The sequence below is a fragment of the Marmota monax genome, unplaced genomic scaffold (genome assembly GCF_021218885.2).
Source record: "Marmota monax isolate L192 unplaced genomic scaffold, Marmota_monax_Labrador192_F-V1.1 WCK01_AAM20220418_F8-fsc00054, whole genome shotgun sequence".
NCBI classification, from domain to species: Eukaryota; Metazoa; Chordata; class Mammalia; order Rodentia; family Sciuridae; genus Marmota; species Marmota monax.
In genome coordinates, this window is record NW_026692145.1 from 5,070,545 (window position 1) to 5,084,409 (window position 13,865).

The 13,865-nt window shown below is 46.5% G+C and overlaps 1 protein-coding gene across 1 annotated transcript in view; it reads right to left on the reverse strand.

Moving 5' to 3' along the window:
- Positions 1–1,213: 1,213 nt before the first annotated feature.
- Xpnpep2 (X-prolyl aminopeptidase 2) overlaps positions 1,214–13,865 on the reverse strand; it is a 28,706-nt gene continuing 16,054 nt past the window's right edge. The window contains exons 14-21 of the mRNA XM_046468470.2: positions 12,543–12,614; positions 9,580–9,640; positions 8,164–8,233; positions 7,301–7,405; positions 6,804–6,863; positions 6,215–6,291; positions 3,135–3,224; positions 1,214–2,577 (exon numbers count right to left, since the gene is read on the reverse strand). Of these exons, the coding sequence (XP_046324426.1) occupies positions 2,383–2,577; positions 3,135–3,224; positions 6,215–6,291; positions 6,804–6,863; positions 7,301–7,405; positions 8,164–8,233; positions 9,580–9,640; positions 12,543–12,614 (730 nt within the window). The 3' untranslated portion in view covers positions 1,214–2,382. The remainder of the gene's footprint in view (positions 2,578–3,134; positions 3,225–6,214; positions 6,292–6,803; positions 6,864–7,300; positions 7,406–8,163; positions 8,234–9,579; positions 9,641–12,542; positions 12,615–13,865) is intronic.

A 13,865-nucleotide genomic window follows, 5' to 3' on the forward strand; every position in this document is an offset into this window, starting at 1 on the left:
AGTTTCAAGACAGTGGGCTGGAGGGGCCATAAGAGTGAGAAGGAGATGAGCTAAAATCCTGGCTGAAGAGAGTCTCAGGCTGAAGAGAGGGAACCAGAGCACAGGGCTGCCTTGAGTTTGAAAGGCCCACAAGTGGATCTTGGCCAGTAACCATGACCTGAAAGAACCCTAGGAGCAAATGGCAGGGCACAGGTGCAGGTCCGGGCAGGCAGGCCCTGAGGCTGTACGGTATGGACTCTGCTTCTCAGCTGTGTGATCCTGGTCGAGCCCATTTTCTCTTCTGGAAAATGGTAAGCAGGAGCCATACCTCTTGACAATTTCTGAGAGAGTAGATACTGGAGACAGTTGACTAGTTTGAATCCTGCCTTACCAAACCACCCACCATTTACTTAGCAAAAAAAAAAAAAAAAAAGTAAACTTGAGAAAGTGGGTTAATCTCTAAGGGCCTCACTCAGTTCCCTTACTTATAAAATGCAAATAATCCAAGCACCTCTTCACAGGTTGTGAGGATAAAGTGAGAAATTGCCCATAAAACTTTCTGTATGTAACATAACACTTTCTGTACATTGCACTCAGTAGTGGTAACAGTGATGCTGCTGCTGCTGCTGATGGAGATGACTTTAATTTTATTAATAGTAGCTGTCTGTGTGGTGAGCAGGCAAGAGAGCAAAGGACCCAGCAAACAGAGGCCCACCACTGGGTGCTACAGGTTCTCAGTGAGGGTGGGTCTGAGCTCTGACATTAGGATGGAAGATTTGGTGATGACTGTCATAGTCATCCTCATGTTCAGCAAACTAGCCCTTGTGCTGCCAGGCTGGGCAACTTCTTAGCCTGGTGCCTTTGCCCAGCACCCTGTCCCCAGAGCCTTGGTTCTCACCTCCTCACCACCCAGAACACAGTGTCTGTTCTGGCCCCAAATTTCTGGCCCACATTTGGCAAGTTCCCAGCATGAGGCTCTGTCCCCTCCACACCTCTAGCACAGGCTGGAGGCAGTTGGCTAGGCAGAGAGAGCATGCGCATACATGTTCAGGAGCACACTCACACACAGGCTCACGTGCACATTCTCAAGCCCATGTGCTCCCCCACTGAGCTTCTGGAGCCTCAAGTCCCCACCCCCACCTCAACCTCTCCTCTTCCTCCCCCACCACAAAAGCCACAGGTAACAGCAGCCTCCAGCAACAGAGCAGACACAATACAAAACCAGAGGCAGGCATCTTTGCAAGGCTGTTTTAAGCATGTAGCAGGATGTGAGCCCAGGTGGCTAACGGCTGACTGAGGCCCGAGAAAGCTGGGCTCAACCAATGAGGAGGGGGCTGGGAGGTGGGTTAAGAGTTGCTGCACGGTGCTGAAGGGCAACAGAGCTGGACCGCAGGCCATCTCCCCATGCGTGTTGCGTGTCCTCAGGCAGGGACCACCTTCTACCTGAAGCTCAGTTTTACTGTCCGTGAAATGTGGAACCTAGACTCTACCCACCTGAGGTTAAGGGTCATCCAAGGATGTGGGAGGATTTAATAGTATTGCCAATGTGGCTGCATTTTAGAAAATTAAAATGGGCTCCTTGAAGGCCAGGGAAACCTGGGATAGTGACATCATTCTCTAACCTCTGGTAGCACCACATTCTAGAGTACCTTGCCACAGTCCCTCCTACTCCATAGCCAAAGTCCTACACTTTCACTTTCCCTGCTGTCATTGGAACAGAGTGCACTTGGGGTTTGGGAGCAGTGGGCTCCTGGCTGGCCTGTGGCTCCAGGCTTACCCCCCCCCCCACTAGATTTGTTGTTCTCCTCAATCCTATGTAGCTCTCTGCAAACAGATGACACAGTCACCCTTCCTTTGTCTTCCTCTAAGGTACAGCAATTAGCCTGGGGGAGTCCTGCTCCTTCAGCTCTATGGGCTGTAGCCAGGAGGCCAAAGTGGAGCTGGGGACAGGTGGGTGGCCAAAGGCAGCCTTAAGGGTTGGAAAGGCCACAAATTCAGGAGCCAGTGTGGGTGGGAGCAGCTCTGACAATCTCCACTAGGTGGTAATAGGGTGGAGTTCTCCCCAGGACATGGAGCCTCTAGGAGTAGGGGCACTACCTGATTGGTTTTTTATTTGTGGGGAGAGGAAGTAGCTCTAGCAGTCTGGGCTCACAGGAGGGAAGGCATAGTTGGCTCTGCTTTCCCAAACTAGGGGCTCAGAGTGAGGTGCACATGCCTGGGGAGGGGTGTGTGTGCTGCCTGTGCTGCCTGGGATCTGCCTGGAATCTCCTTCCAGAGGGGGCCAAGAGCAACAGTTTCTAGGTAATGGGCCAGCAAGTGCTCTTGGGGCTTGTGTGGTACAGGGGAAGGGTAACTCAGCAAGTCCCACATCTAGGTGGAGGTCAGCAGGGGAGTCAGGAGCCTCTAGCTATTCTGGATGAGGAAGGCAAGAGTGGTGGCTAGCAAAGCAGAGGCCAAGGAGGTGGAGTGGGGGGCATTGGCAGACAGGGGCTCTGTGTGCTTCTGCAGCCAGGCCAACTCTTCCAATAGCTGGCGATTCTGTAGCTCTGGGGCCACCTTCTCCCTGATGGTCTGGTAGTAGTGATTCAGGTACTGGAGCTACAAAAGATAGGATAGGTTTGATCAAACCCTGCTGTGGTATTCCAGATATCCACCTTGGTCCAGGAACCCAGCCACTATCAGGCCTTATGTATTCTCTGGGGTGTTCCACAGGCAGTTCCCCATGGTGGCTGCTTAATGCCATAGTAATGTTCATGAGGAATGAGATGGGTGAATTTCAGGCCCAGGAATGAGAATAAACAGGGCTGGCATCCCCATTTTACAAAAGAAGAGACTGAGGCCCAGAGAGGTGGTAGGGAATGCTTATTTTTCCAGACCTTGTAGTAAGAGAACTCAGAGTCCCAGTCTCAGCCTTTCCAAGAGTTAACTACCTAAGATTGGGCAGGCTGGCCTGATTGGAAAATTCTAGAAGTTTGGGGGTCTCTGGTGAGCTGGGAAGGTATGCCCCAGTGTCTGCCTACAGTGCTACCAGTGTGGACTCTCCTGGGGAGGGGCAGGGACAGAGTGCCTTGGAGTTAGAGGCATGAAAGTCCCAGAGTGGGGAAGAAGGCAGTCATTCACAGGCTGAAGGCCTGGCAGTGCTGACGGATACTCACCTGCTCAGGGGACAGCAGGCTGACATCAATGAGGTTTCGGTCATAGGGCACGAAGGACACCACTTCAAAGGTCAGGTAGCTCCCTGGGTACTGAGAGCCCACAGAAAAGGTGGAAAAGCAGGAAAATGAAGGAGGAGGAGTAACTGTGTTTAAGGGAACATGGGAGCACTCCACACAGAAGCTGCAGGCACAAGAAACTGATCCTTGTCAACCCAAGACAGTGGTTAGATCTGAGCTTTCCAGAATCTCTTCCCTTGGCCAACCATCATCTTCTCTAACACTTAGCACCTAGGTGCTTTCCTCTTTATTCCTGAAATTTAAACTTAGGTCTGTGTTTCTCAAAATGTGGGTATCAACAGCACCTGAGGAGTACATTAAATGTGTAGATTCCAGGATCCACCCCCTAGGCCTACTGGGGCAGAATCTCTAGGGCAGGGTCTGGGGGCTTACATGCAAATCAAATGATTTACAAATAAGTTATTAGGGGAGAATCAAAGCCTCTGGGACAGGAGTCCCCTGTGTTTCTCCCTTGCTAGCAAAGTAATAAAACTTCATTTTCCTTTTTCTCAAAAATAGTTATTAGGGTTTTCTACCCATCCATTCATCCATCCATCTATATATCTACTTATTGATTCATCTATCTATAAAGACAAGTAAAAAGAAAGGGGTAAAAGCCTATAATTTCCATCTCTCAGAGAGCTTATGTGCTTAGGAAACTCAAACTACACAAAGATACACAATAAAAATAGAGAGTCTCTTCTCTGGCCAGTTTCCTTTCTGAAAACATTTCTGGCATATGCAATATATTTTTTGAAAAAAAATATGTATATATTTGAAAAGCCATTCAACATGGATCCTACCATACATGCTTCTCTTTACCTTTCTTCCCACCTTACTTCATGGTAAACCCAGGAAAGTGCTCTGAATTAGCACAAGGAGATCTACCTCATTCTTTTAAGGGCCGTATAAGATGTACCATGATTTATTTCAGCAGTTGTAGATTTTTAGGCTGTTTCCATTTTTTTACTATGACTATCAATGCTATAAACCAACAGAACTGTATAAACATCTTGATGAACTTTGGGACTATATCCAGAAGGTATATATTTGGTGAAGGAATTGCAGAGACAAAAGGTACAGGGATTTTTAATAGGCACTTCTATAGATATTGTCAAACTGCCGTACAGAAAGTTTGCACCAATTTGTACTTCTCTTAATAGTGAACTGAGAGTGTCTATTTCACCACATATCCATCAACACTGGGTATCATTGGAGCCTCTAATTTTTGCCAATCTGATAGATGAAACATGATATTCTATTGTTGTTTTGATTTGCATTCCTTTAAGGATGGAGTTGAGCATCTTTTTACATGTGTGAACCATCTGTGTTCATTTTAGTGAATTATCTCTTCATGTCCTTTGCCCACTTTTTTTTTTTGCTTTTCCTATTTTTATCCTATTTCTTTGTAAAAGCTATGGTAAAATTAAGGAAATTCACACTTTATTTGTGATGTAACACATTGTCACAGATCTCTCTCCCTCCCTCCCTCCTTTCCTGCCTTCCTTCCTTCATTCCTTTGCTGTGCTGGGGCTGGAACCAGGTCCTTGTGCATGCTAGGCAATTGCTCTACAACATAGCTACATCCCCATACCACAGACTGCATCCCAAGCCCACTTTGTCATAGTATCTTTTGATATTTTTGGTATTATTTCCATATACACATTTTCTATATAATTTAGTCAGAGTTTCAATATTTTCCTTCATGACTCTAGGTTCTATACAGAAAGGCCCTTTTACACCCTGGGATTATAAATTAATTCATATAAGTTTTCTTCTAGATCTTTTGTGGTTCCATTATTCACCTTAAAACTTTGGTCCATCTGGAATTTTATTTTGATATAACAGTGATGTTATTCATTTTAATCCCACCAATGATTAGTCATTGGTTCCCCCCACCCATTAGTTGAATAATTTCTTTCATCCTTACTGTTTTCAAACATCAGCTTTACTGAAAACTAAATTCCCTGAGACTGGGGTTGTGGCTCAGTGGTAGAGTGCTTGCCTAACATGTGTGAGGCACTGGGTTCGAGCCTTAGCACCACATAAAAAAACCAATAAACAAAACAAAGGTATTGTGTCCATGTACAACTAAAAAAAAATTTAAAAAAAAGAAAAGAAAACTAAATTCCCCATGTCATTTATGGGAATTAGAAGGTTTACTTTGGGAATTACTGTTTCATTGTTCCCAATGTCTGTTTCATCTCCAGTGTCATTCTCTTTTATTTTATTTTGTGTTATTTTTTTAATATTTATTTTTTTTTAGTTGGACACAATTCTTTTAGTTATTTTTTATGTGATGCTGAGGATTGAGCCCAGGGCCCTGCACGTGCTAGGCGAGCACACTACTGCTGAAACACAACTCTAGCCGTTGTGTTAAATTTTGACAGGGCTAGTTTTCTTTATTGCTTTTTTTTTTCAGAATTTCCTACCTACCTAGCTATCTTTCCATGTTTATTTTTACAAACAAACTTTACTGTCATTTTGTGAAGTTACAAAAGTATCCAGTTAACATTGAAATTGTGATTGTCTTGAATTTATAGATTAATTTAGGGAGAAATGACATCTTTATAATATGGTGGCTTCTTTTCAGAGAGCACCATTTACTTAAATCTTTTTTATGTTCCTTAGCAGAGAGTTTTCTCTGTAAGTCTTTTAAAGTTTATATCTAGGTATTTCATCTTGTTGGTTGTTAAAATATCAAATCCTTATCTAATGAGCTCCCTTGGTGATTATTAATGTGCACTGAGAACCAATGATTTAGAGCAGGGATACTGATTCTCTTGTCCTGAAGTGGGACCTGGCATTGATTGCCATTTAAGAAACAAACAAGCTTTACAGATGATTCTAACGTGCAGCTTGAGAAACTGATTTATGGAATTCCTATAGAGCCATGGAAGATTCCAAATAAATTCATGCTCACACATTAAATGCCCTTCTCCTTCAGCTTCCATCACCTCCCATGAAGCCCAAAGTCACTGCCATTCTGTCCACACTTCCAGCCCATTTCAGTGGTACGTTACCTTGGTCTTTGCTTCCACTACGAGGGCTATATCTTCAAGACGGATCCCAAATTCTCCATCCTGATAGTAACCAGGTTCTGGGAGACACAGAGATGCTGACAGCATTAAGCCAGCATGGTTGGGGATACCCAAACTCAGGCTTTATGTGCCAATCAAGAGGCTGGAGTGCCCCACTGCCTGACTGGCAGCTCCCTGGCTGTTGGCTCTGGTGGCCCAACAAATTGGCTAAGCAGAGGCAACATGTTAGGCCTCAGATTCCCTCTAAGCCAAACTCTGACTCACCATCCCTCCCTTCTCCCTGTGTGCCACTGTCCTGTTACCCCAGCATTTGGTTGGAAACTCCATAATCTGGATGTACAGCTGAAAATCAGCTCCCAAGAATAATAAGGATGATAAGGGCCAAGAGGGCTGGGTAAGAGTGGGCCAAAACATTTGGGACACGGGAATGAGAGTGGGGAGGTGAGGGAGGGCAGCAGTGGATTCAGGGCTGTGCCCATGCCTGGCATGCTTCCTGAAGGTGGGTGCCTGATTCCCCAGCTAGCCCTGCTCTGGGATTGGATGGTGCGGTGGAGAGGTCTGAGAGCCGTACCTATGGAAGTGAACATGCCCTTGGCCATCTTAATGTTGTCGGACTGGAATCCCACTGGCCCTAGAAAGAAAGATACAGGCAGGTATCAGCTCTCCTATCCTTACCAGCTTGGAGGTGAGCAGGTTCTGGAGAAGAGCAGGTAATTGGGGTCCCTGGGCATCTGTAGCAGTACTTCTCTGTCACATCATTGTCTACCTGGAGCTGGCACATACCAGAATAGCCCTGGCGTTTATTTCTCTGGGGTCTATGCCAATTACCACTAGGCCGTGGTCCTCTCTCTGCTGCTCTCTTAGATGCCAAGAAGGCTGTGGGATTGGCCAGCTGCCAGCATGCCTCACTTATCCTGTGGTGCATCACCTCCCCCCTAGCAGGGTGACCATGGGTGGGTCATGGCATCTCTGTAGGTCTTGGCAATTTCCATACCTGTGAAATGCTTTCTTTCATAGGGGGTGTCACACAAGGGGGGACACTGGAGCAGGGATTGAGAAGGTACCTACATTCATGCACACACAGGAAGTTGCCAATGCCATGGCCTGTCCCATGACCATAATTGAGGCCAATGTCCCACAAGGCCTTACGGGCAAAGGCTTCCACCATTCGTCCTAGAAGGGAAAAGAGAGTGCTCTCGCTCAGTTGGCTGGATCCCAGACTGTCCACCTTGCCCCTTCCTGATCAACTACTAGGGTAGTGCCTGAGGAGAGGGGCTCCTGAGAAGCAGAAAAGCATGAAATGACATGGTGACATTGGGCAGGAATGGAGAGAGGCTAATGAATGAAGCCAGTGACACCATGTCTAGCCCAGACCCTCACAGTTTTCAGCACAATGTACATTGTACCTGTTACCTGGACAGACAATTTTACCACAATTTCTCCCCATCCATTAAGCCTTAGCACTCTGACATCTATTTCCTCTAGGAATCTTCCTATGACTGCTGCAGCCCACAATGATTTTCCCTACCTCTGAGCAACAGCATTGGATTAGGAGGCAGCAGACCTGGATTTGAGGCCTGGCAATCCTACCAACCCTCTGTATGAACTTGGGAAAGTCTTTTTTAAAAAAATATTTATTTTTTTAGTTGTAGTTGGACACAGTACCTTTATTTCATTCATTTATTTTTATGTGGTGCTGAGGATCGAACCCAGGGCCCCCGCGCATGCTAGGTGAGTGCTCTACCACTGAGCCACAATCACAGCCCCACGAAAGTCTTTCTCTCTCTCTCTCTCTAGGCTAGATTTTCTCATCTATACAAGGGATGGGATGATGATATAATCCCTGACCCACTAGCTTCCCAGGGTGGCAGTCTAAATCCCATGAAATCAGGGCCTGAGGCTCTGTGTCCAGCCTGGTCTCCAAAACCTACCTGATGTAGCAGCAGGAAAGATGAGTCTGGACAGATCAATGTTTCCCATCAACACACGGGTATATGCCTCCTGATAGGGAGAGGAAAAGGTGATGGGAAGGCAGTAGGAGGAGCCAAGGGAGCTTCCAATGGCTTGGCCTAGGGATGTGTGGGGGTGGGGCCCAGGCCTGTGTGTGTTAGCAGAGTGGGGGCGACACATCCTCATATATGGGTCACCCAGGTGATAGAAGATGGCCTAAGGAGGCTGAGGGGGACATTTCTGAAGCTGAGGCTCAGTCCATGTAACTCTATTTGGCTGGCCCACAGAGGTCATTATAATGTGTTGAGGACATGCTTATTTTTTTAAAAAAAGAATTTAACCTTATTTTAAAAATTTATTTATTTATATGTGGTGCTGGGGATTGAACCCAGTGCCTCACCCATGCCAGGCAAGCACTGCACTCTACCACTGAGCTACAACCCCCAGCCCGAGGACATGGTTATGGAAGGTGGTTATAGTGGGGGTGGGGGGCAGGAAGACTGTGGGCTGGAATCCTGGGTTGGCCATTCAAACTCTGAGGTCTTGGGTCAGCGAATTTCACTTTTCTGTGCCTCAATGTCCTCATCTGTAATGGGATGACAGTGGTATCTAGTTCCTAAGCCTGTTGGGAGGAGGATGTGGACCAATGACATAGTAAATAAATGCTCAACTCAGCACTGGCACTCTCCTTGTGGGCTTGTAATCATCCTTTAAGTTTTCCTAAGGCCAAGATTGGGTTGGGCCTGATCATGTGGCAGATCAGCCTTCCTGTCAGGGGAGTGGGGGTGGGCTGACCATGGCATGGCCTCTTCTGGTCTCTGCAGTGGTGATGTGGGCTATCCTCTTCATTACCCACCCACATAGGCTTGTCATCTCGTGCAAGGCAGCCAGAGGCAACAGACTCAATTGGCTAAATTGTGAGCTCTTGGAGATCTGCAGAGCACTTCCCCTCTCTGTTTTAAGCACAATGTCTGACTTGTGATCTGCTTGCTGAATGCATGAATACAGCTCCCTGTCCCAACCTCTGCCCTAGTTGACCAGAGTTCACTGTCCCGAACACCTCCAGCTCCTTTCTGCCTCTGAGGCTTCACTTGTGCCATTTTCCTCTATTTAGAATGCCTTTCTTCCCCCTTTCTGTTGAGTGCAGGGTCAGACACGCAGACAGCACTAAAGAAATAATTGTGCATTGATGTACTGAAATGGAACAAGGTGACCTTGGACCAAAGCCTTGGTGGCCTGCAATCTCTGTGAGTGAGCACTGTGTTTTCTGGCATTACCTTGCTACATGAACTTGGGCAAACTATCTAACCTCTCTGGGCCTCAGTTTTGTTCTCCCAGGCAGAAGGACTCTTGGTGGAGTCCTTTCCCAGGAGGGGAATCCTGGTCCCAACACTTACCTTTTGGAAGGCAGAGGGGGTGCCCCAGTGGACTGTTCTGGTGATATCTGTGGTCCCATCCCTGTGGAGAAGGGAAAACCAATATGATCAGCCCCACTGAGTGCTTATGGGTAGGGGCTGGGCCCTGTGCTTCCTGTGCTTTTCCCACTGGTGTCTGAGCAACAGGGCTGGGATAAGGCCAAATAAGGAAGCAAAAGGAAGATAGCCACCATCATCAAAATCCTGTCTTCAGGACTGCGAATTGGTGCAACCACTCTGGAAAGCAATATGGAGATTCCTCAGAAAATATAGAATGGAACCACCATTTAACCCAGCCATCCCACTCCTTGGCATTTACCCAAAGGACTTAAAGTCAGCATATTACAGTGATGCAGCCACATAAATGTTTATGGCAGTTCAATTCACAATAGCTAAACTATGTAGCTAACCTAGGTGCCCTTCAACAGGTGAATGAATGAAGAAAATGTGGTACATATACACAGTGGAATATTATTTAGCCAAAAAGAAGAATAAAATGATGGCATTTGTCTGTAAATGGTTGGAGCTAGAGAATATCATACTATGTGAAATAAGCCAATCCCAAAGAACCAAAGCTGAATGTGTTTTCTGATATGTGGATGCTAATTCACAATAAGCGGGTGGGGAAGAACTGAGGTATTTTGGACTAGACAGAGGGGAATGAAAGGAGGGGAGGGAGTATGGGGGGCAGGAATGATAGTAGAGTGAATCGGACATTATTAACCTATGTGCATATGATTATAGGACTGGCATGATTCTATATCATGTACAACCAGACAAATGAGAAGTTGTACTCCATTTATATATAATGTGTCAAAACGCATTCTGCCTGGTGCCATGGTGCATGCCTGTAATCCTAGAAGCTTGGGAGGCTGAGGCAGGAGGGTTGCAAGTTCAAAGCTAGCCTCAGCAACAGTGAGGTACTAAGCAACTCAGTGAGGCCTTGTCTCTAAATAAAATACAAAATAGGGCCAGGGATGTGGCTCAGTGGCCGAGAGCCCCTGAGTTCAATTCCTGGTAACCCCCGCCCCCCCGAATGCACTATACTGTCATGTATAACTAATTAGAACAACTAAAAATATTTTTTAAATTGCTTTTATATTTTTAAATACATGACAGTGGAATGCATCACAATTCTTATTATACATATAGAACACAATTTTTATGTTCACACCAACTCATGTCTTCATACATATACTTTGGATAATGATGCCCATCACATTCAACTATCATTTATTACCCCATGTCCCCTGCCTTCCCTTCCCACCCCTCTGCCCTATCTAGAGTTCATCTATTTCTCCCATGCTCCCTCTCCCTACCCCACTATGAGTCAGTCACCTTATATCAGAGAAAACATTCAGCATTAGAACAACTAAAAAATATTATTAAAAAAAGATCTATAACAAAAATATTCCACCTTAGCATGTATGCATGAAGGGGCTCTGCATAGCTCTCAAGGTGAAATTCACTATATTCTCTGAAAAATCACAATGCCCCATATACACTCCTTCCCGATACTACCCATTTGGACTGGTTTACAACTCTCTGGGTGTCAGGTTAGCTCTAAATGCAAGGCTTCTTCTGGGCTTCCTGGGAGGTAGCCCAGGGTTGTCTCCTTTTTACAGATAGGGAAACTGAAGTTTGGAGAGATGACATTACCATAACATTCCCATGTTCAGATGTTTCCCATTTATAGGACACTTTTTCAGCTCCTTGAGAAGGATGGCAGAGTCGGCCTTATTATCCTCATTTCACAGGTGAGGCAATTGAAGCCTTGAGGCTGTGAGGTGGTCTCACTCCCCAAGCCTCAGCAAAGCCAGGACCAGAGCAAGCACTAACTTTCCACGAAGTTCTGTTCATTGTGAATATGGATCTGACCCAGTGATCCAGCGAAGTGAAGCCAGAGCCATAAGATCTGACTTCCAACCACCAGCTGCAGCATTTCCCCAAGGACAGTCCCTGGGCCAGCACCCCCCCCCCCTTGGGAAAGGGGAGGGGAGAAACCATCCCAGGGCCCCAAGGGTTCCTCCTGGGGAGTAGGTCATGGGGCGTGGTAAATTACTTCTTCAGAAGGAGAGAAGAGGAAGTGAGGTGACCATTTCCCCAACCTCACCCTCCTCTGAGCATGCCCCAATCCAAAAAACGCCCCCACAAATTTACTTCCCCTTTGCAAGTCGGCCATCTCAAGTATGCACAGCATGGAATTGGGGATTAGCAAAAGCTGCTAAACTGAGCCCCTGCCCCACTGCCTGTGAAAGCTATGCTAAGAGCCAGTGAAGGAATTTTTAACATTAGCACATTCACCATTTCCACCCAAGACAGGTTGGGAGACCCTTAGAAACTACTCTGTGCTCCTCCTTCAGTTCAGCACATGCTTTCCTTTGCCTCACCCAATCTTTCCACAGCCTACTTGCTCTCTAGATGAAAAGGGAAAATCTTTGAGGTCAGGTCAGCTCAGATCAGCTTCAGTACATATGATTGGCCACATATTTGGAAGGAATATGCTTAGCCTATTCTGCATGGCTGTCATGTCTTATTCCAGTTGTGCACTGGACAAAAAAAAATACATCTAAAGAGTTGCTTCTTACTTTCCCCTACTTCCAACCTGACCTGGTCACCTTACCTGTTCCATAGGAGGAGGGGGAACTTAGGAATATGCATAGTGATCTTTGGTTTGTGGGCTGTGGCCAGAGTCTGCACAAGTGGGTTAGAATATGGGTATGTGTGTGCAATCAGACAAGGATGTGTAATAATGTGCAGACTTAAAAAAAAACATTTTGCTTGAGTAAGAGGAGTCTTCCTAACACTCACAGAAGTGCTGCATATCTAGCTACCTAGCCTACATGTGTATCCCCACTATCCTGGTCTCTGTGTGGTTGCCACTGTGCAGGAAGCCCAAATGTGAAAATGAGAAGGATGTTCAGTGCAGGGTTGGGGGTACATACCAGTACTGTCCCCCAGAATCCACCAGGTACATCTCATCTGAGGACAACGTGCGATGCATCTCCTTGGTTGGGCTGAGAAGGGGAGAGAACACTGAGAGGGGAGCAGCTTAACCCTGCACTGAGCAATGTGGAGTTCTGAGTGAAAGCAGAGACACTAGCCAGGCATGGTGGTGCATACCTGTAATCCAGCAGCTGGGGAGGCTGAGGCAGAAGGATTGCAAGTTCAAAGCCAGCCTCAGCAACTTAGCAAGACCTTAAGCAACTCAGTGAGACCCTGTCTCTAAATAAAATATAAAAAGGCCTGGGCATGTGGCTTAGTGGTTAAGTACCTCTGGGTTCAATCTCTGGTACCAAAAAAAAAAAAAAAAAAAAAATCAGAGGAACTCCCCCTTCCCTGGAGACCGGGCTCATGCTCTGGGGATATCATTATCTCCCAAAGGCCCTGGGAAAGTATTTGATATCTGTTGCTGCTGTCCTCAGCACACTTTATCCTGCACTGGCCCAAGCAAACCTTTGGGCCCCAGGGAGGGGAGGAAGAAAAGAACCCAGAATGTGGGAACGAGGAGAGCCTCAGAGACCACCCAGTCCAGCTATCTCCTTTTACATAAAGAGAGACAGGTCTACAAAATGACTTGCAAGAGGTCACATAGGAAAAGAAAGCAAGAAGAAGTTGACCCTGGACTAGGATGCTCCATCCAGTACTCTCTCTCTCTCTCTGCCTGCTGCCTCAGAGGGTGTGAGGGCTCCAGGAAGCAGGGCACAGGAAGGGAGGAGACCTTGTGGGTGGGGCTGGAGAACAAGAGTCCTGAGGGTTGAAGAGTACCTACTCTGTCACTATCTAGCTCTACTAGGGAGAAGTAGAGAGAAGGGGCTGGACCAAGGCAGCTGAAACTTGGGAGACACCAGGGGGTGCCACAGGAGGAAGTTCTGGGATATTTCTGGCCTTCCTTCAGAATGATGTTCAACCTCTTCCTGCCATATCTATGCCAGGCTGAGGTGTCTGGTTACCTCCAAATATCGTTAGGCAGGCATACAGTGTTTTCCATGGGGCCAAATATCTAGCCTACAACTTGGGCCCACTGTGGTTGTTTCAGACTGAGTGAAATAGGTCTTTCTTCAGAATGCTCCTGAACTTTGAGAATTAGATAACATAAATAACTCACAGGAAACCAAGGAAAAGCATCTAACAGCAGCCATGTCTGTCTCTTAGAACCCTCAGTCCTGAGTACTCAAAAAGTGCTGGCTTCTTGGGGGAAAAGTCATTCAAGCCTTTTAATTTCAAGGGGACTCCCAACCCCATCCCCCACAGTGCTGAGAGCCTCA